The sequence below is a fragment of the Euleptes europaea genome, chromosome 18 (genome assembly GCF_029931775.1).
Source record: "Euleptes europaea isolate rEulEur1 chromosome 18, rEulEur1.hap1, whole genome shotgun sequence".
NCBI lineage: Eukaryota > Metazoa > Chordata > Lepidosauria > Squamata > Sphaerodactylidae > Euleptes > Euleptes europaea.
The window spans coordinates 35,974,855-35,998,141 of NC_079329.1; the positions used below are offsets into that span (position 1 = coordinate 35,974,855).

At 45.9% G+C, this 23,287-nt stretch overlaps 1 protein-coding gene across 1 annotated transcript in view; it reads right to left on the minus strand.

Moving 5' to 3' along the window:
* IKZF3 (IKAROS family zinc finger 3) overlaps positions 1-17,827 on the minus strand; it is a 56,796-nt gene extending 38,969 nt beyond the window's left edge. Inside the window, exons 1-3 of the mRNA XM_056863380.1 lie at positions 17,736-17,827; positions 12,401-12,568; positions 6,476-6,592 (exon numbers count right to left, since the gene is read on the minus strand). Of these exons, the coding sequence (XP_056719358.1) occupies positions 6,476-6,592; positions 12,401-12,568; positions 17,736-17,760 (310 nt within the window). The 5' untranslated portion in view covers positions 17,761-17,827. The remainder of the gene's footprint in view (positions 1-6,475; positions 6,593-12,400; positions 12,569-17,735) is intronic.
* Between the last annotated feature and the right edge of the window lie 5,460 nt (positions 17,828-23,287).

Below are 23,287 nucleotides of genomic sequence, written 5' to 3' on the forward strand. Positions count from 1 at the left end.
GGGATCTCTCACACAGAGGAGGCTAATCTGGTGAACTGGGTTGGTTTCCCCCACTCCTCCACATGAAGGCAGCTGGGTGACCTTGGGCTAGTCACAGTTCTCGCTGAACTCTCTCAGCCTCACCTACCTCACAGGGTGTCTGTTGTGGGGAGGGGAAGGGGATTGTAAGATGGTTTGATTCTTCCTTAAATGGTAGAGAAAGTCAGCATATAAAAACAAACACTTCTTCTTCTAGCTGTTTGCAAGTCAGATCTGCCCATTGGAACAGTAGTTAAATATCCTGGATACCAACCTTGCTAATAGAAGCTAATAAAGCTGATTCTGGCAAAATTTACTCTTACCTCAGATGCAATGGAAAGAGATACACCACTTGGTGACCTATAGAAGTCCTGAGTCAAATGCATCCCTATGCAAATATTGACTCCACTGCTACAATGGCTGTTATTCTGATGCTAATGAGTGGCTTGTGAATCGCACACAAACACATCCCATAAAATTCCTCCAAATTTGTTCAGCAATGAAGAATATTGCAACAGAAACACAACATTCTTGTTGGCTGACAACCAGGGCCACACTTTACAGCAGGGGTCCCCAACCTTTTTGAGCCTGCAGGCACATTTGCAATTCTGCAACATATTTAAAAATCTGCAGAGCCAATCAAATCTCCAGTGCTCAACCAGAAGCCTTGATATGCAAAAGCCCCACTTGGCCCCACCAACTTTTTTAAAACACTTGGCGGGCACCAATATATATATATCATCAATATATCATCATCACCATCATCATCATCATCATCCCTTTATTGGCATAAAAACATAATACAGAAGGGTACAAAAGGAATGGAGATATTAAAAAGTGCCCTTTACGGCATAGTTAAAAGACAGTTACATCGAATAACGCTGTTTGTTGATACTGCCGTCTAATTAACAGTTTGGCGGGCTTTTAAAACAAGCTTTAAAAACTGTGCCACCATCTCCATTATATGGGGCGAACGATTGTTCAATAAATAGGAAACGTTAAAAGAATCTGAGACTTTCGGTCTATTAACCAACAGGGGGCTTAAAAGTTCATTGCGAGATTCTGGGTAGAAACTACAATAAAATAAGACACGAGCAACCGTTTCAATACAACTGTTGCCTGGCAGACAGAGGGATTTTCCGAAATCTGCCTTCTAGTCGCGCAGATGGCAAAACATTAAATCTGGCCAGAGAAATGGCTCTACGTTGAGAAGGATCACACAGGTGAGATAAGTATGGGGAGGGCTGATAAAAGTCAAAATATACCCCTAAATTTGAAGGGGAGCATGTTTTATTAGTAGCGCTATTTAGGTCTTGAAGTCCTATATCTAAGAGTCTGCATTTTATCCTTTGAAAAGCTTCTGCCTCAGTAAGCATAAGCAAGGAGTCAAAGTTAAAGCCAACAGATTTAATTTTGCTCTCAATATGTTGAAGAAGCATGTGACTCCATGAGCATATAATAGATAAGGGAAGAGGAATCTGCCTTAAAGTGGATGTGTAACCAGAATTTTACAGTCATGAGCCATGCTCTTGTTTCAAGTAGCATCTGGCCAGTTTCCAAGCACAATGCAGCATATGGGACACAACAGGGCATTCCCATTATTTTTCTAAGGAATTTGGCTTGGGTGCGTTCCAGTGGATAACCTAGTGCACTAATCCAGACAGGAATACCATACAGTAATTGTGCATTGACTCTGGCGTTAAAAACCTCTATTGAAAAAAACCCAAATATTTGCTAATGAGCTAAGTTCTGCTGATTTAGTTGCAAATTGATAATGGGTTTTCCAAGATGCATTATGATGAAAATAAATGCCTAAATATTTAAAATATTTGACCTGCTCAAGTGAGTTGCCACCAATTATCCATTTAAGTGGTTTCCAGGACTTTGAGAATACCAGGACCTTAGATTTTGCATAGTTCCACACCAGAACATTTGCAGTACAATACTACACCGGTTTAGTAATCTCTTTAAGCCAATCCTTGAACATGACAATAGCACAGCATTGTCAGAGTAAAGTAACAGAGGAGTATGTACGGAGCTGAGTTTGGGACAATGGCCGTCTCTTAACGCAGTAGCCAGATCATTTAGGAAGAGGTTGAAAAGAGTCGGGGCCAGGATGCAGCCCTGCTTAACTCCTTTATTGAAATTGATTTTAGGGGATAGTTTGCCCAGCGGTGTGCACTTGACTTGACAACTTGTGTTGGTATACAACCTTCTGATTAGGAATACTAATCTCTTGTCGATGTTCATGCTCATTAACTTACCCCATAGAAGGTTTCTTGGGATGGAATCAAATGCTCCTTTAAGGTCCAGACAGGCTGAGTATAACTCGGTGTTGGTTTTCCTAGCGTACTTGTTAACTAGATGTGCAAGTACAATGCAGTGGTCTAAAGTGGATTTCCCCTGGTAGCAACCCACTTGTTCAGGGCCTAGAATCTTATGTTCTGCCATCCAAGCTAAGAGTTTATTCAATAGATGTTTGGCGTAGAGTTTCCCTACAATCGAGAGGAGACTGATGGGTCTAAAGTTAGCTGGAATTGTATAGTCTCCATTTTTATGTATGGGCACCAATATTGCTTTAGTCCATGCCTCTGGCATAATACCAGTTCTATCCACCCAGGTAAACAGTTGAGCCAATACAGGGGCCCACCAATTGGGATCTGCTTTAAGTACTTCAGGGCCCAGAGCATCCGGGCCGGGGGCTTTCCTCAGTTTTATGTGTTGAATTAACTCAACTACTTCTTCCAAAGAAACAGGCGGCCACTCCGGTGTCTCAGCTGGCAGGGGGTGGGAGGTAACAGCTCATTCCCTTGGCGGGCACCAGAAAAGGTGTCGGTGGGTGCCATGGTGCCCATAGGCACCACATTGGAGACCCTCTGCTTTACAGGAACATTTTTTGAATGAATTTTAGTTGAAGGGGTAGATAATTCATCAACCAATGAATTGATGAAATATTAATATACCTGTACAATGCTGACACCTCATGTAATGCCCAGATATAAGGGCTGGTATAGAACACTATGTATTCATACACACACACATGGAAGCTTTGGGAACGTTGGCATCCTCAACTATAAGAGGCCAACAGATTACATTGCTTGCCTGGTACGGCCTTTCACCAGTAGAGAGCTCTGAATTATCTCAAACCTCAGGAATGTGTTTTCTACTTCCTAGATCACAAGACCTAGCACTTGCTTAGAGATGCCTTCGGGCAATATCTATAGGCTATGCTAATTAATGTGAAGTAGACACCTAATGTGTATTGGTGCTTTTGTGTATCAATCTGCTTGTTAGCAGCTATAGGCCTGCCCCATCCGAATGCATAAATGATACTAAGCTTCCTTTGTTCTCTGGTGAATAACCCTGCATCTTATCTTTGGTTATTTCACCCCAGGTCTGTGTTTAGCTAAATAAAGAACTGTTGCTTTTAACCTCCTCCTTGTTGTCTATCATTGGACTATATAAGACAACCAGGCACTTCACTCATTAAAGATGTCTTTTTGAGATACCAAAGGAAGAAGTAAGATGTAACAAAGAATGTTATAAATAGCACATGTTGTTATAAGGAAAGTCGGCTTTTAAGGTTTTCCTTTTAATTTCTTTTTACAGAGGCACACCAGAAACAAAAGAGCCTCTAACAGTAAGCCAATATACATTTATTTATTTGATTTTTATCCTGCCCATTCCCGACCGGAGTGGGGAAAGCACAGGATAAAGTATCCTTATCTCTCAGCCCCACCAAAAAGATCGTACCAATTAAGCAACTAACATTTAGTCTCCAATTAAACTTTGCAGCCTTGTGTTGTCGTTTTTTAAGTATGACATTATCTTACAAAATGCTCCCCGCATCTCCCCAGCTATTCACTGGGGCAGACATAGAATATTAACAATAAGTACAGTTGATGTGAGGGAAGTGAAAGTTTGGTTTTTGGCTGGAAGGAGAGATATCAGGAGGAACGATAAGCTGCAGGAGAGCCAAGGAAGCGGCTGGGAAAAGCCCAGCCTCTACTTCCCCACTTTTGGACTTTTATTTTATGTTTCCGTTTCTCTCTGTAACCTTTGGCCCTCCATTCTAGCAATGCCAGAGTGGAAAGTGTGTGTTCTTAGGAGGCAGTTCAAGTGGTTCCCAACGTGTGACTTCTGTCACCATTAAGACCACAATTTCACATTTTTCAGAGCGAGCAGGTCTGGTTACTAAAACCTCAAAGTGCTAAGTGAGACCCAAACTAGAGGCATTGCATCCTGTCACACCAAACGATGTGGTCAGTAAGGGATAGTGCATGGAACAAAAAAGAACAAGTCAATGGCCCGATAAGCATCTCTGATTGAGCACCAGAGTCACAGCAGCAAGCATTTCCCCCCCTTCCCAGCCATGTGGTTGTGCAAATGTCAACTTTTTCATCAATAATGAATTCCAGAGGGGTGGTTTAAAGCAGTGAACACTGAGTCGCCGCAGAGGAAACAAGTACAATTCAAAATACCTAGTAGTCAAGCTCGGTTATGTATAATTATATACCCTGTTCATGGTCACCAGGATGGATCCCTCTGCCTTTCAGTAACCAAACTGAATACACAAAAGTTCTTATAGTTAAATTTGCCATTTCATTCTTTCAGACATGATTACTAAATTGTAATCTGGAATTTGAATGGGAGGCAGGGCTGCCGAATCCAGCTTGGGACATTTCTAGAGATTTAGGGGCAGTGCTTGGGGAAGGGGCTTCTGTTGGGAGATAGAGCCCACCCTCCAAAGCACCCATTTCCTCCACGGGAACTGATCTCTGGAGTCCCTCTTTCAGCAGTGGAAAAAAACTGGTTGGCTCAAACCCTATGTAATTCACCCCTGAATTTTTCCATTTTTGTACCAAGTTCACAGGTGAAATTGGAACTGTTTATTGGAACATTAAAATTTGACAATGGGTACTTAATAGGGACGCCCGCCTCTGGGTGGGGCCCAGGGAGCCCCCAGAATTACAGCTCATCTCCAGACTACAGAGATCAGTTCCCCTGGATAAAATGGATGCTTTGGAGGGTGGACTCTATGGCATTGCACCCCACTCAGCTCCTTTTCCTCCCCAGGCTCCAACCCCAAATCTCCAGGAGTTTTCCAAGCTGAAGATGGAAACCCTACCCCCACACCTCCTGCCGGTGGCCAGGGAGGTCCTGGCAACCCTAGTGCTTAAGCTTGTGGGGAACCTTTTGATAGTTTTGATTTAGAGAAGCATCCCCGTGTAATTAGCTGAATGCCACCAAGTACACTGTCAAACACTAAGAGAGCAATCTTAGGTAGGCCTTCTAAAAATCTCACTGAATTCCATTCAATGGGGCATTCTCCTGGAAAATGCTCTTTGGAGTGCACTGTAAATACCATTGTTAAGAAGTGCACCAAATACAATCAAATATTGTGTATTTTGTTATCTATTTAAATTATATCAAATGCAGAAGATGAGCTTCGTATGGTTTAAGATGGCTGTCATATGGGCAGCAAAAACTGAGGCTAAGCCATTCCAGTGATCTAAAAAGAAGCAGTAAATTTCTTCTGTTTCATCAAATATTTCCCCATTGGAGTGAGTGACAGCATACCTGGACATTGGAGGTGGGGGGCTACATCACTCTAAGTGTGTATAAGTGCTATCTTCTTGAATGGGATGTCACTCTTTTTGTCTTAACCTCTGACCCCTCCTCTCTCTGTGTCTCCTTTGTTCTTCCCACTCTCCCCTTGGCTCTTCATGGAGTCACAGGTCTCTACAGGTCTCTCCTGTAGAAACCATGCCTCATACTTCCATACACATGATGCCGGATCAGCTGGCCGCTTGTGATAGGGAAAATACTCTTTAGATTCTGCTACTTTCTTCCATTCGCCTGCAACCTTACTGTGAACAGAATCTACTTGAATAAATGTAAGTACTTCTGGGGAGGATTATTTACTGCACTCAATATCACGCTTCTTTGATTGGGCAAAACTCTGCTATATTAACCAAATTTCCCCAGGGAATTTAAAGGGTTACCTCTATATTAGGGTATGACACTCATGTGCTTGAATGTGCCCTCTGAGACTGGCACCAGGCTGCATAAGTGTTGTCCCCAAGCCAACAGATTCCATCACTCATGCATAAAATGTACCCTACATAGGATTGGCAGGTCCCTTCTCTCGATCAGCAGGAGGTTTTAGGGGGTGGGGGTAATTGCATACATGCTGCTGTGCACAAGCGTACACGATTGCCACTCTGGAGTAGCCAGTTGAATTGGCAGGCAATTGCCTGCTGAAACCACCCACCTGGCAACCCTAACCCTACATGCCTATGATTCTTTGATTCCCCCAGCAGCAACCAAAAGGGGACCCCAAACCTCCCTTCATCAGGGAGACAATTCCTCCATTCCATACCCTTCCTGTTAGCATTATAGTTTAATTCCGAATTTTCTGGATCCAGTTAACATTAATTAATTTTGAGGTTCTCACTAGGTTCATTGAGACCGACGTTCTGCAGATAGGTCCGGCATCTCTCTTTATGTTCTTCCAGTGAGCTCCTTTGCTTATAACTCCGTCCACAGAATTCACACTTGAATGGTTTCTCCACTAGAAAGGATAAACGGGTAAACAAAGGGGGCATTATATTCCTTATCATTTCATATCCTACTTTCAAAATGAAGAAGTACTTAACATCTTAACCATGTTCATTCTCAGGACTGCCCATCAAGTTCCCTCAATATTAAACCAAAGCATGGGGAAAATGCCAGGTGCCCAGTTGTCTAATGAGCCTAAATATTGGTAGCAATGAGGAATTAAGAACATCCCCCTCAACTATACCCATTTTGCAGATGGAAAAAACTGAGGCAGAGAAAGAAATGACCTAGTCACCACGAACATTGCTCTGATAACTCCTCTTTGTCAAGATCTGAAGTACATACGGTAAATTCAAGCTGCAATTATTTTTCCATACTACAGGTTGGATCCTGACTAAATTTGGCAATTTTCTCTCGAGCTCCCCTTTCTGTTGCTGACCCCCTAATGTCATTCCTCAGTGCCCCCTACCCCCAGGAGTTGCATTTCAAGGAGATCAGTGGGCTGCAGTGAGGGGCGGGAAGGACAGGAAAGTTCCATTCAGCTGATGGAAAATGTAGTCTGGATCCAACCCAACATCTGTGTTCTGCATACCCACCCCCTTACCACTTCCTTTCCCCTCAACCAAGACCTTTCTGTACGACCGTAACCTTTTCTTTTTTGGGGGCACAAGCGACATAAAGCTGTTACCCAGTGCGTGCAGGAGACCCAACCATCTCTCTTAAAAACAGTACCACCATTTTCTTTGGATTGTTTCGATACCTTTTCTTCAAAGCTGTGCTCCTTTTGTGGAGGAATTGCATTTTCCCCTGCATTTGAACTGCACATTTTTTATGGATGGGAAAATGCAATCTCTCTCTCTCTCTCTCTCACTCTCTCTCTCTCTCACACACACACACACACACACTTCCATGCGTATCACAAGAGGCACAGGAATTGTGCTTGCAGTGATTCTATTACAGCCTCTGCTTCTGTTGACACCCACCCCTTTATGGACATTTTACCCTTTGGTCCTGTTTGAGCAGGAAATTTAAACAGCTGGGAGAGAAAGAAGTCAGTAATACTTGGGGAAGGGCTGTGGCTCAGTGGCAGAGCATTAGTTGGCAGGCAAAAAGTCCCAGGTTCATTCCCTGGCATCTCCAGTTAAACAGATCAGGTAGTAGGTGATGTGAAAGACTGAGAGCCAGCGAGGTGTGCTGGTTAAGATCAGTGGACTCTGATTTGGAGAACCGAGTTTGATCCCCCACTCCTCCACATGAGCGGTAGATGCTAATCTGGTGAACTGGATTTGTTTCCCCACTCCTACACATGAAGCCAGCTGGGTGACCTTGGGCTAGTCACAGCTCTTAGAGCTCTCCCCACCTGCCTCACGTGGTGTCTGTTATGGGGCGATTTTAAGCTGGGAAGGGAAGGCGATTTTAAGCTGGTTTGATTCTTCCTTAAGTGGTGGAGAAAGTCAGCATATAAAAACCAACTCTTCTTCTCTGCCTGAGACCCTGGAGAGCTGCTGCCAGTCTGAGTAGACAACACTGACCTTGAGGGACCAACAGTCTGATTCAGTATAAGGAAGCTTCATGTGTTCATGTTGGTCCCAAGGTGGTCCTGTGAACTTCATGGCCTGAGCATGGATTAGAATCCAAGCCTCCCAAATCCACGTCCAGCCACTACATCACACTGGTTCTTTGTCTCCCTGCTGTTTTCTGCATGTCAAGATCAAGCAGATGCTCTACCACTGAGCCACAGCCCTTCCCCAATGTGTGGCATAAGTGGTTTCCTGGGCTACAGTGTGTGTGGGGGGTGGGGGGGCACTGTGTATACCATCACTCAGCTCCTCAGAGGAAGGGTAAGAAGATTGCTGTCGAAAACCTGATCTGTTTCTCTCTCCTAAAGCCTGAGCGTGGCCAGAGGAGTGAGACTTGGACAGTTCTGGGCTGTTGGCTGTTAGTCGGAACATGTCTCTGAAGCAAAGCATTGAGTCTCTTGGTTTCCTGCCCTTTGGGAGAAGATCTAGTGTGGGGATCGCAAATGTTGTGTTTGTGGGTGCCATGGCATCTGCCAACTAACAGATAAAAGGAAGTATTTCTTTACCCAACACATAGTTTAAATTGTGGCACTCCCTGCCCCAGGATGTGGTGATGGGTGCCAACTGGGAAGGTTTTAAGAAGGGAGTGGACATGTTCATGGAGGAGACAGCTATTCATGGCTACTAGTCAAAATGAATACTAGCCATGATGCATACCTATTATTTCCAGGATCAAAGGAGCATACCTATTATATTAGGTGCTGTGGAACACAGGCAGGATAATGCTGCTGCAGTAGTCTTGTTTGTGGGCTTCCTAGAGGCACCTGGTTGGCCACTGTGTGAACAGACTGCTGGATTTGATGGTCTGATCCAGCATGGCCTTTCTTAAGTTCTTATGTTCTGTGGCTTGCAGCTGGGGCTAGCAGAGCCAGCCTCAGCCCAGGGCATCAGATTGCATTTTCTTGCACGTATATTTGGTGTGGACCGCCAAAACATCGAATAAGTGAGCTCTAGATCAAATCAAGCTGGAACTGTCCCTAGAAGCTTAAATGACTAAAACGGGGCTATTGTATTTTGGTCACATTATGAGAAGACAAGAGTCACTGGAAAAGACAATCATGCTAGGAAAAGTTGAAGGCAGCAGGAAAAGAGGAAGACCCAACATGAGATGGATTGACTCTGTAAAGGAAGCCACGGCCCTCAGTTTGCAAGACCCTGAGCAAGGCTGTTAAGGATAGGACACTTTGGAGGACATTGATTCATAGGGTCACCGTGAGTTGGAAGCAACTTGATGGCACTTCACACTCACAGTCACACTTGCTTCAATTGTATTTTTGTAATTTGTAAGTTGATTTGAATTTCCTGCTATTACAGTGGATCTCCCGATGACCAAGATGCATTCCCAGAGAAAAGGGCTGCTCTGGAAGGTGGGCTCTATGGCTTTATACCCGGCTGAGGTCCCTCCCCTCCCTAAACCCCGCCCTCCCCAGGCTCTACCCCCCAAACTCCAGGTATTTCCCAACCCAGAGCTGGCAACCTTACCCATTGGTACATGGACAGCCCATCAAGACATGTAGTTTTCCCCAAAGAGCCATTTTACGTTAAACCCAGGAACAGTGTATCACGCAGTTAGGGTCTATCTATTTCCTGTCTTCTCGGTGTATTTCCTTACACTTTCTTACCCTCAGACCTTTCCCTTGGGCTCCTCTTTCATAGTCCATTGTATGCTCTGCATGCTTCCATGCGTCACCTTCTTTCTAGATTCCTTTCTCCATGGGAAAAAGAATTGCTCTGCGTCCCTTCCTACAGCTGCTGAATCTTCTTTTTTGGGGGAGAACAGGGTGTGTGCGTGTGTGTGGGGAGAAGAGGGTTCCTTAAACCCTGTCCTCCTCAGCTGTTGACCGATTTAAAAATGCTGCCCCCTCCAAGTTGTTTTTCCTCTCCTAGGGGGGAAAATATTATTTTCCTCAGTGGGGGTAAAAGCAACTTGGAGGAGCAGTTTTCTGTGGGGAAACAGCAGGACAGAAATGGGTTCAAGAGCCTCTGGGAAAAGCAGCTCCTGCTTCAGCATTTGGAAAAGGGGGGTGGGGAAGCCTTTTAAAATGTTCACAGAAATCGACGTTGCATCTAATTCTGCCTTCAGCTTCTCTGCTTTCTGGGATCTCTTCCATGTCCTAAGTGGGCATTACAAATCTATGGCTGTCCCTGTAGCATGTGTGAAGTTTTAGTCCCAGGCAGACTGACAACTTTCGCTTCTGTCCCACAGGCTGGACTGCAAGCATGCACTGTGCTCCCTGCAGGACTGGAATGTTCACTGATGGCTCTACTGATAAAAATAATTTATCATCATTGCATTTGAGCACAGCAGTTCAGCTAGTTGGCATCAGAGAATTCAGCTCCACAAGCATAATACAATATAGATTATCCGTAGCCATGATTCTGTGTAGTGGTTAAGAGTGGTGGTTTGGAGCAGTGGACACTGCTCTGGAGAACCGGGTTTGATTCCCCACTCCTCCACATGAGCAGCGGAGGCTAATCTGGTGAACTGGATTTGTTTCCCCGCTCCTACACACGAAGCCAGCTGGGTGACCTTGGGCTAGTCACAGCTCTCTTAGAGCTCTCTCAGCCCCACCAACTCACAGGGTGTCTGTTGTGGGAAGGGAAGGTGATTGTAAGCCGGTTTGAGTCTCCCTTAAGTGGTAGAGAAAGTCGGTATATAAAAACTAACTCTTCTTCTTCTTCAGAGATAATGGTTTTTCCAGCCTCATTGGGTCCCATGCAAGTTGAACACATCAGCACCAATCACTTGGACAGAGCCAAATTTACGTACAAGTGAAATACAGTTTAGGACAGGGGTTCCCAACCTTTTTGAGCCTGGGGGCAAATTCCGACATGGCATGGTGGGCACAGCAACAAAATGGCTGCCGCAGGAGGCGGAGCCAGACACAGCTTGACTTCAGTCACACAGTGCAGAGACTTGTGCTCAGGTGGCATCTAGTGCTAAAGCAACATTAAAACAGATCTGCACAGCCAATCAAATCTCCAATATTCAATCAAATGTTTTACTGGGTGTGCCGCACCCAGCACTATGCCCAGCGGGCATAGTCGCCCTCGCTTGCCGGAATCACTCTGGGAAGCAAAGTCCTGGGAGGGACAGGGATGGGAGGACAGTAGCTGGAGGGGAAGACGAGGTCTCGCTAGAAGGGGAGAAGATCGCCAGTAAGGAAGAGAGGGTACACTTAGAGAAAAGGGAGAGATCACAGGAGGTTAATAGGGAGGGACAGAAGAGACAGGGGGAAGAGAAGACCCAGGCAGGGGTGATGAAACAACACCTGCAGAGGGCTAGAAAGGGAACAGACGTTAATTGGTGGTTGGGACAGGTGTTACAGGGGAAAGGTTGAAAAGGAAAGGGTTTTGCTGGCCGAGGAGGAGATGGGCATAGGAGATGGACGCGAGCGTTTAGCAGTCTATCTCCCAAGAGGCCACGAGTGACGAAGAGAGGCGAGCGGTCTCTATAACTCGGACGTCTGAGGCTAAGCAGAGGGAGAGAGTGACAGAGGAACCGGGAAGAAAGGGGACTGGACACGATAAGTAGGAGTTGGAGGTAAAAGGGGAGTGTGCGCCACGGAGCAAACCACGGGAGAACAGGTGAGAGCTGACACTGGGCAAAAGCCCTACCTTGCCCCACCCACTTCCTAAAAACATGGGGACTCATGGCGCCCATGAGTACCATGCTGGGGATACCTGGTTTAGGACCTCAATGAGGGGCCTCTAGAAGAAGAAGAAGAAGAAGAAGAAGAAGAAGAAGAAGAAGAAGAAGAAGAAGAAGAAGAAGAAGAAGAAGAAGAGGAGGAGGAGGAGGAGGAGGAAGAGGAGGAAGAGCTGTTTTTATATGCCAATTTTTCTCTGCCTTTTAAGGAGAATTAAATTGACTTACAATCTCCTTCCCTTCCTTTCCCCACAACAGACACGTTGTGAGGTAGGTGGGGCTGAGAAAGCTCAGAGAACTGTGACTAGCCCAAAGTCACCCAGCTGGCTCCACATGGAGGAGTGGGGAATCAAACCTGGTTCCCCAGATTAGAGTCCACCTCTCTTAACCGCTACACCACGCTGGCTCTCAGGGTGTTAATCTCCAGTGACAAATACCTGGATGCTTTCTCATAAACCTTTTAAAGGTTCTGGGATACAAAACATATAAAAAGGGGCTGGAGGAAGTGGATCCACAGAGGGAAGTGGATCCACAGAGGGAAGTGGATCCACTCAGCTTGCAGGGGGAAGAAGGCATTTTTGAAGTCACTTACCAGAATGGGTCCTCAAGTGACCAGTGAGGGCATCTCTCCTTTGGCAGGCATAACTGCACAGATGGCATTTGAATGGCTTCTCCCCAGTGTGAAGCTTAACATGGCGGAGGAGATTGCCCTTTTGGGTAAATGAGGCTCCACACTGGTTGCACTGGAAGGGGCGCTCGCCTTAAAAACGACATGTGCAAGAGAGAGGAGAAAGCATTTACTGGTTAGCGGGAGAGCAACACATTCCTTTTGCTCGCATACCTTTTGCCCTGCCCTTTCTCCAAGGAGCTCAGGTAGGCGCATCTGGTTCTCCCTGCCCCACTTCATCTTTATCAACCCTGTGAAGTAGGCTAGGCTGAGAAAGAGCGACTAGCCCAAGGTCTATGGAGCGGAGTAGTTTTCCGTGGAACTCCCTGCCCCAGGATGTGGTGATGGCTGCCAACTTGGAAGGCTTGAAGAGGGGAGTGGACATGTTCATGGAGGAGAGGGCTATCCATGGCTACTAGTCAAAATGGATACTAGTCATGATGCAGACTAATTCTCTCCAGGATCAGAGGAGCATGCCTATTATATTATTTGGAGCATAGGCAGGAACACAGGCAGGACAATGCCGCTGCAGTCGTCTTGCTTGTAGGCTTCCTAGAGGCACCTGGTTGGCCACTGTGTGAACAGACTGCTGGTGGACTTAATGAACCTTGGTCTGATCCAACATGGCCTTTCTTATGTTCTGTTGCCCCAGAAGGATGGACCAGAACCAACTTGTTGAAATAAAATCAAGAGAGTTTTCGGCTAAACATTAGGAAGAATTACTGACGGTTGGAATGGTTCCTCAGTGGAATAGACTTCCTCGGGAGGTGGTGGGCTCTCCTTCTTAGGAGGTTTTTAAGCAGAGGCTAGATGGCCATCTGTCAGCAAGGCTGATTCTGTGAACTTAGGCAGATCGTAAGAGGGCAGGAAGGGATAAGTCAGTGCTTGGCTCTTGTGGTCCTTTCTTACATGCTCAGGGCAATGCCAATTGCCACTTTGGCGTCAGGAAGCAATTTTCCTCCAGGCCAAATTGGCCAGGGATCCTGGAGGGTTTTTGCCTTCCTCTGGGCATAGAGCAGGGGTTACTGGGGGAGTGGGGGAGAGGTAGTTCTGAACTTCCTGCATTGTGCAGGGGTTGGACTAGATGAGGTCCCTTCCAGATCTAGGTTTCTATGTTGCATGGCAGAGTTGGGGAGTTAAACCCGGATCTCCTGGATCCTAGCTTGAGACTCCAACCTCTTTGCCACCCCACACCCAATTCTGCCCTAAAGGATATTAGGCTAGGAAATTGGCAGTGCTATTGTGGAGTTAGGCCAGTCTAAGCCAACTGAAATGAATAGGCTTAGATTGGAGTAACTCAATATAGGATTGAACTATCAATTTGTGTGACAGGACCAAGCTCTGTCTGATGAAATGAGACCTCAAAAAGCTAAGGGAAAGGATTAGAGAGTTCCCAGAGTTCTGATTGCTGGGGCACCTTTTTTTCTGAATTAAAATTGGTGGAAAACTTCACTCTTGTATATGCAAAGTTTACTTTTACCAGCTGTAAGAGGAAGAACTATCTATCCTAAAAGGAGCCTGATTCCCTGTCTGATACATGCCTGCATAAAGGAAAGCCCCAGCAGGACTCATGCAGAGACACAATGTACAGCATTGGCTGAGGAATTCAGTCGTTCTGCTACATTTCTTAACTGGGGAGTCACTGACTGACCTGAGCCAGTCTCATTCAGTGTATCACCCACTCCTAGGCCATTTCCACACAGGTTATTTACACCACGTTTGATGCTGTTGGGAAAGTGGTCCCCCCACCCTCCACCCCGCTTACTCAAATCATCATGGTAAGCTCACGTGCCTCCTGGGCATTTCATGGCTTTCCCCCAGTCTTTCCCAATCCTGCTTTACTGTGAGTTTTGGGGAAATATTGCAGCGAATCCTGATGGCTACTTTCTGGGCAGGAAAGTCTGGATTTCTCCAATCTCGCTCACATGGCAGCCATTTCCACTTCCCACCTCTGTTTTTAAATATCAATTGAACAGTGTTATGCTGCTATAACATTATAACAATATGTGCAACAGGTTCTCTGAATTCCCAGCTTTGTTTTTTTTAAAAATTAAGTCTCGAGTCTAGCCCCTTCTGTTGCAGGGCTATAAGGGGAAAGGCATATTTTCTCAACAAAAGAGGATAGAGACTTACTTAAAAAAAGAAAGAAAGCTGTGAATTCAGAGCACCTGTTACACAATAGTCAAATGCAGATTAAAACAAACAAACTAGCTCCGGTGGTGTGTGTGGGGGGGCTACTGCAAGGAAAACTATGGAAAAACCTGCCATGTGCAGCCATGGAAGCAAACATGGGAAACTACACATATCTGTCCCCATGCAGAAAACACCATAGTGGAGATTGACCGGAAGGATCCAAACAAAAGCAGTGAGTCATGCAGAGATGCAGCAGGGAGGGTTCTCTGCAATAAGTGACTTGAAGCTCACAGAAACCTGCATTTAATATATTCCTTGTAACGTATGTGCCGTTTTCTCGCAGGAGTCCCAGTATGTCCCAGCATGTAGTTTGGCAGATTACTGGACTATAGTGATACACAGCCCAGAATGTCTGGTCTTAATTGAAAAAAGTGCATTGAAACAGCAGGATCCTGATCCAGACAGGGGGTGTGATTCTACTCTGGTGGACTCAAACCTGATTTGCCTGGCGCAGGTCACCTCCCAAATAGCAGAATGGGATTTGATACCAGAATTGCCAGTCAAACTGTACTGGGACCAGGCTTCGTGACAGACCAGCAACTAGGGTTGCCAACCTCCAGATAGTAGCGAAAAACATTTACAAACAAGGTGCAATTTTTATATAAGCTACTGAGATTCCTATAAACATACAATGTACAAATACAGTAACCAGACTATAACCAACACATAGTACGTACAAACTTGAACTTATACATACTTGGTACTCTGCTGAGACCTTTGAAAGATTTTTTGCTCCTTTACTGTATATTTTGTACATACTATGTGTTGGTTACAGTGTGGTTACTTGTATTTGTACATTGTATGTTTATAGGAACCTCGGTAGCTTATATAAAAATTGCACCTTGTTTGTAAATGTTTTTCGCTCCAATACTGTTTTCCTAACCTTTGGTATTAGTATAGAGGTGCCTGTTTCTCCCCCAACCTCCAGGTAGTAGCTGGAGGTTTTTTGCTATTACAACTGATCTCCAGCCAATAGAGATCAGTTCACCTGGAGAAAATGGCCACTTTGGCAATTGGACTCTATGGCATTGAAGTCCTTCCCCTCCCCAAGCCCCGCCCTCCTCAGGCTCCACCCCAAACACCTCCCGCCAGTGGTGGCAACCCTACAGCAACAGAAGTGTCTTAATAGTGAAAGGCCAGAGAAGGTCATGTGGGACTGCTTCAGCCCTATAAAATCTTCCAGAGCCAATTTCCCTCCTGAATTTGACAAGGTGATACTGCAGCTGTTCTCTGTGAATAGGCCACTAGTCCTTCGTGTTTGATTTACTTATATTTGCTCTCACCAACTTGGTAGGGATGTGTCTGACAATGAGGGTTGCCAGGTACCCCCTGGACACCAGAGGGTGGTGGGTAGTAGGGGTGGGGAACTGAGGCCTCTGTGGTCGGCAACGTGGGGACGTCACTTCCAGTGAGCCCCCTAAGTGATGTCATCACGCCACTGGCACTGTGGGGACAGTCTAGTGTTTGGGCAAAACCTTTATGGTAGAAGCTGTTTTTACCAGAGTTTTGCCCAGTACCAGAGCATCCATGTGGTCATCAAAAACCTGATAATGTCACATCCAGTGTTCGATAGAAGTGACATCGCCATGTTGCCAGTGACAGAGGGATGGCCTCAGTTTGCTGATCGTAAGCCCCCCACTGGCCAGCTGAATGGCACCCGGGGAAGGGGCCACAAAGCAGGGATCCTCTGCTCCCGCCGGGGGTCTAGAAACCTTACTGACAATTGGCAACTAACAGTGGCCTTCATTAGGGTTCCCAACACTGCCTTAGCAAATGCCAGGAGATCTGTGGGGAGGGAGTGCCTGTGGAGGGTAGAGTTTGGGGAGGACATGATGTCACTTCTGGGTGACGCTCTAGGCTGTCTCTATGGTCTTTACTCGCCATCCTGCTTCGGGTTGCCAACCTCCAGGTAGTGAAAATCAGTACAGGAGCATAGCTGTTAACAATGCAAAATGTATTGTAGCTATATTTTTCACAGTATGTGGTAATAAATCCACCAATAACACACATATATATACACTACAACAAAGAGATGTGTGTTTTTATATTATTGTGAAGTATCCAAACAGGTAAGTCTCAATAAGTTCCTCTGTCAGGTAAGTACTGAAGCACAGTTCGTCTTTTCAATGAACTGTGTTTCAATACTTACCTGACAGAGGAACTCATTGAGACTTACCTGTTTGGATACTTCACAATAATATAAAAACACACATCTCTTTGTTGTAGTGTATATATGTGTTATTGGTGGATTTATTACCACATACTGTGAAAAATATAGCTACAATACATTTTGCATTGTTAACAGCTATGCTCCTGTACTGATTTTCTCATCCTCTTGATACGTGTACAGAGGTGTCTGTTTTCTCCTTCTTTAACCTCCAGGTAGTAGCTGGAGATCTTCTGCTGTTACAACTGATCTCCAGCCGATAAAGATCAGTTCATCTGGAGAAAATGGCCACTTTGGCAATTGGACTCTACGGCATTGAAGTCCCTCCCCTCTCCAAACCCCACCCTCCTCAGGCTCCGCCCCCCAAATTTCCCACTGTTGGCAAAGAGGGACCCGACAACCCTACTTCTTTCACCTTTCTGCTGATATGATAGTGTCGGTTTTTGCAGGATGCAGCAAGGCAGAGCCAGGGAAGGCAACAAAGATTGATCAGGGGGTAGTGGGGCAGAAGGGCTTGGGCAAATCTGATGGGCACTAGGGTTGCCAGGACCCCCCCCCCCGGCCAACGGCAGGGACTCTATGGCATTGAAGTCCCTCCCCAAACCACACCCTCCTCAGGCTCCACCCAAAAAACCTCTCGCCGGTGGCAAAGAGGGACCTGGCATTCCTAATCCTGTTGCTCCTCTCATCACATAGGCAAACAGAAACAGGAGCTGTGATGCACATTAGCAGCAGGTCCTCCCAAAAAGAAGCCCCCCCCCCCAATGCCCAGCTTCCCAACCACATCAGTTTCCAGGGCAAATAACTTGCATGGAAAAGACTATGGCTGGCTACTGGAATGTCCTCTGATCCAATGCTTTTGACCTCGCTCCTGCTTGGGAAAAGCCTAAAAGCAATTACCAGTGTGGCTTCGTTTGTGAACCATCAGAACATTAATGCTGACGCAGGCCAGTCCGCAGATGTCGCAACTCAGCTTTCCGCTAGTTGGCCTGACGAGGTCGTACGGCCCGGAATGTCTCTCTAGCTTAATGTTTTCATATTCTCCATAATCTTGCGGGCAGTTATAAAGGATCCCAGGATCTTCTCGGGTTTCCACCATCTCTGGATTCAAACTGCAGTCTTCCTTTTCAACATATTCACCCTTGACTGGAGATGGGGGCAGGAAGAAGGAAGACGTGTGAAAAAAGAAAGAAATGGGGCAGGCAAAAGCCAAGGTGCGGAAGGAAGATGGCCACACTATTTTCCCATTGCAAATGGAAACTTCTGGGCATGGAGTGGTAATCACTGGGGGTAAGTGGGGGGGGGAGATAGTTGTGACTTTCCTGCGTTGTGCAGGGCGTTGGACTAAATGACCCTGGTGGTCCCTTCCAACGCTATGACTCTATGATTTAAAACCATTCTAACTTTTTTCCCCCAGATTTATTGGTGTGCCCTTTTCAGGGCCGGCCCAACCACTAGGCAAACCTAGGCGAATGCCCAGAGCACCAGATTCTGAAGGGTCAGGGGGCTTTGGCTCAGTGGTAGAGCATCTGCTTGGCATGCAGAGGGTCCCAGGTTCAATCCCCGGCGTCTCCAGTTAAAGGGACTAGGCAGGTAGGTGATGGGAAAGGACCTCTGCCTGAGACCCTGGAGAGCTGCTGCTGGTCTGAGTAGACAATACTGACTTCGATGGACCAAGGATCTGATTCAGTATGAGGCAGCATCATGTGTTCATGTCTTCAAGGGTATCAAAAAGGCAAGAGAAGCTACCTCTACTGGTGTGAAGGGAAGCCTGGCGTAAACTGGCTTCTAGAATCTCCATATCTGTCGACTCTGGTCTTCTATAACTGCCCTGGTGGTACATGGAGGGCTTTGGAAGAGCTTATCTATTTTATTTTTACATTGTTCGTTTTGAATGCCCCAATCAGTAAAACATTCATTCTAGACCCCACTTTCCTCTCTGTTGAATTGGCGGGGGTAGGTGGTTGGGGGGGGGGGCAAAGTCGTTGTTCATCTAGGGCACCAAAAAACTTAAGCTGGCCATGCTCTCTTCCTATCTGGTTTTGTTGAAAAGCATCTGCTACCAAAACGTAATGTTTTGTTACTGTCCTGATGTATCCAGATGGGCAGGATAAGAACTTGAACGGGCAGATACAAAATACAGGGGAAATGTGGCTTGGGTCAAACATCATAGACAAGTATCCAGGGGTAATAAGTAAATCTCAGTTGGCATATGAGTCAGCAATGTGAGTGATGACTCAAAGGCAAATTATGTTTTTTTGCTTGTTGGATAGACCGAAAGGGTCCATGTAACATCTGGGAGATCCTTTTTAAACTATCCGGTTACTCTCAAAAATCCTCCTTACAATTTTCTCCTGCAGATTTTCATGATATTCTCTGCATAAGCTGCGAGTCCCCAGCTATCTGACCATTTGCAGAATATTTGACATTAAGAATGCCAGCCACCAGGTGGGACTTGGGGATTGCCTGGAATTACAGCTCATCTCCAGATTCCAGACATCAGTTACCCTGGAAAAAATGGCTGCTTTGGAGGGTGGCATTGTACCACACCGAGGTCCCTGCCTTCCCCAGGCTCTACCCCCCAAATCTCTAGGAGTTCCCCAACCAGGAGATGGCAACCCTATCCCTCACCCCGCATCAGTAGCCAAGAGGGACCGGGCAACCCTATTTGACATCCAGTGATTGCTTGATGTTTAAACATTGATAACTGATAGCTGGCACAGAATACTGTTTAATATAGACTACATTTGATAGCTGAGGTACAAAAAATCCAACAGCATCTGATAAAGGACAATAGTATTTAGTCTTTGACAGCCACTTCGGGGTTTTTTTTATTTCAAGCCTTCTTAAATAGAAACAAAGAAATACCAGCAAGTATAAAATATTGGAATGGCAAATTTTGAGACAACATGGTGTATCCAGCACAAAATCTCTGCAGGTGCTAGAACTTTTGTGCAAGCAGAAATTCAAGAAAAAACCTGTAGCAGCTGCCTGCACTAACAGTGCAATCCTGAAGGGGGGGGAAGTCAGTTAAGGAGCCGACGTGACCCCGTGGCAGAGAGGGCCACAAGAGCCAAATACTGATGCAACCCTCCCTGTCTTCCCTCTCATGATCTGACTCAGTTCACAGAATCAGCATTGCTGACAGATGGCCACCGAGCTTTTACCGATGGTCTCCAGCAAACAGATATCAGGTCCCCTGGAGAAAATGTCTGCTTTGAAAGTTGGCCTCGATGGCATTACACTTTGCTCCCTCCCCTCCCCAAACCCCACCTTCCCCAGGCTCCATCCCCCAAATCTCCAGGAATTTCCCAACCCAGAGCTGGCAATCCTATCTGTGCTATGCCTGTGTTATAATATTAATTTTCGAATTAATATAACACAGTGGGAGGTTGATAGTTCAAAGCAGTAGTTTATTGAGCTCAATATGCATACCGGATGAAACTGCCCTAATGCGCAGGACAGTCTTCATACAGAACAAAGGATTGCTACCCCAGTTATAACTTCTGGTTAGGGATGTTCCAATTACGTTGACTTACTAAACATTGGTTGTCTGCCTTTCTTTAATTAACATAGTATATAGAGACTGGTAGAAGCTGTCTCTAAGCAAGCACTTGGTCTTGTGATTCACATCCCTAACAGTGAAGGTAAGACACTGTTTTTCTCTACAGGGGAAAGCCTGTACCAGGCAATGTGTTCTGTTGGCCTTTTATAGTTATGGATGCCAACGTTCCCAAAGTCTCCATGTGTGGGTAGAATATATCTGCCTGATGCTCTGCTCTATTCTTGAGCATAGCACCTCATGAACCTATGAATGTTGATACATATGAAAGAATATATGTTTTCCAATAAATGAAGTTTATAGGCACTTCATCTGGAAGCAATGCCTCTGACTGGGAAGCCTTCCCCTTAGAGCCTGCCTATGCTGCATGCGATGCTCACCACACCACAACCATGGTTGGCTCCCCTGACTCTGGGCAGAGGAAGGTGGAGGAGATAGAAATTGCACACTCAGCTCAGGCACATACAGAGGGCTGGCTTGGTTTTCTTTCAGTATCTCCCTTCCCTTATCTTCTGAGAAGCTAATTTCCCTGCCTCCTCCTCCCCCTCCCAGCTCCTAAGGAAAGCGTTGCTCAGAAGAGCGATAAGGGGCGATGAAGAGGAGATAGGCAGTCAGCGACAAACCCACTCCTGCGTTGCGTGCATGACTCCTATCCCCTCTACCTTTCCTCTGCTTGTGGGCAAGGAAGCCCCCAGAAAGCTCCACGGGCTCAGCTCTCAGCTTAGGGTTGCCAACCTCCAGGTACTAGCTGGAGATCTCCTGCTGTTACAACTGATCTCCAGCTGTTAGAGATCAGTTCACCTGGAGAAAATGGCGGCTTTGGCAATTGGGCTCTATGGCATTGAAATCCCTCCCCAAACTCCTCTCACCTCAGGCTCCACCCCAAAAACCTCCCGTCGATGGTGAAGAGGGACCTGGCAACCCTATCTCAGATGGTGGGGTTACAATCAAGGCCTGAGGTGTGGGGGGCTGTCCTGACTCAGCAGGGTTGCCAGCTCTGGGTTGGGAAATACCTGGAAATTTTGGGGGGTGGAGCCAAGGGAGGGTGGGGATTGGGGAGGGGAGGGTCCTCAGCAGGTATAATGCCATAGAGTCCATCCTCCAAAGCAGCCACTTTCTCCAGGGGAACTGATTTTGGTTGTCTGGAGATCAATTGTAATAGTGGGAGATCTCCATGTGCTACCTGGAGGGTGGCAACCCTGTGACTCAGAGGTGAGGGAAAAGCATTCTGGACCTCTTTTTGTTACTTCATCTGTTTTTTCCCCCCTTGGTATGTTCCAGCCTTGGCATTGAAAACTGACGCCCAAGCTGAGCCCTGGCACAAATTTAGAACTTAACACACTAATATTCACCCACAGAGTTTATAATAAGGCTCTTCCTAGTGCTAAAGGCTCAAGAGCACACCGCCTGCTTGAAAAATGGCAAACTAAACAAAATCTGCTCTCAGCTAAGCTAGAAGAGTGTTCTTGCATTGGTGTGGCCCAGCCATGGGACTAGATGGCCTATAAGCCCGACTCGAGCACTCTGTGGGAGGAACTTTAATTACTGTTTGCACCAAAAAATAATTAAAAGCTTCGGGAAACACCATGTTTACAGAGAGGAGGGTGGGAAAGTGGAATGGGGGCAGGAGTCTTGTCCTACAGATTGACCCTAGAGACAACATTTTGCATGGATTCAGAAATGGGCAAAATCAAGGTTCTGCTCAGCTTCTTGACGACAATAATAAACGTTTGTATAACCTTCAAAGTTTCCTAGCATTATTGTATTTTCCAGTGACTCTTGTCTTCTCATAATGTGACCAAAGTACAACAGCCTCAGTTTAGTCATTTTAGCTTTTAGGGAGAATTCAGGCTTGATTTGAACTAGAACCCATTACGTTGTCTTTTTGGGAGACCATGGAATCCGTAAAACTCTCACCCAACACCATGTTTCAAAGGAATCCATTTTCTTCCTGTCAGCTTTCTTCATTGTCCAGCTTTCACACCCATACGTAATAATGGGGAATACTATGGGAGGTGGTGAGCATTCCTTCCCTGGAGGTTTTGAAGCAGAGGCTAGATGGCCATCTGTCAGCAATGCTGATTCTATGACCTCAGGCAGATCATGAGAGGGAGGGCATCTTCGTCATCTTCTGGGCATGTACGGGTCACCGGGTGTGTGTGTGTGGGGAAAGTAGATGTGAATTTCCTGCATTGTGCAGGGGGTTGGACTAGATGACCCTGGTGGTCCCTTCCAACTCTATGATTCTATGGCATGAATTAACTTGATCTTGGTAGCCAATGACACATCTTTACACTTAAGAATCTTTTCTAGCTCCTTCATGGCTGCCTCCTTACTTACTTGGCTAGCTCCTTACTTAACACACACACATAACCATGTTCAAAGTGTTGTTCAAATGTTGTTGTTGTTGTTCTGCACATTTGGTTCTGCACTGAAATGTGACTCTTTCAAACAGAAGGCTAGCCTGATCTCATCAGCTCTCGGAAGGTAAGCAGGATCAGCCCTGGTTGGTACTTGGATGGGAGACCACCAAGGAAGTCCCGGGTTGCTGTGAAGAGTCAGGCAATGGTAAACTGCCTCTGCACCTCTTGCCTTGAAATCTTTACAGCCCCCCCCCCCATAAACCAGCTGTGACTTGACGGTACTTTCCACCACCATATTGGAGGGATAGGCAGAATACTAGAATAACCAGGATGTGAAGGGAATGACAGGAAGAAATTTGTACACCACCAAAGGGCTCCTTAGACATGCTTTACAGAAAGGGAAATGCAGAGCCATTTCAAGGGTTTTTACGCTTGAGGCAAACTGTGACTTTGCCTCCCATATTCAATATTATATATATATATATATATATATATATATATATATATATATATATATATATATATAT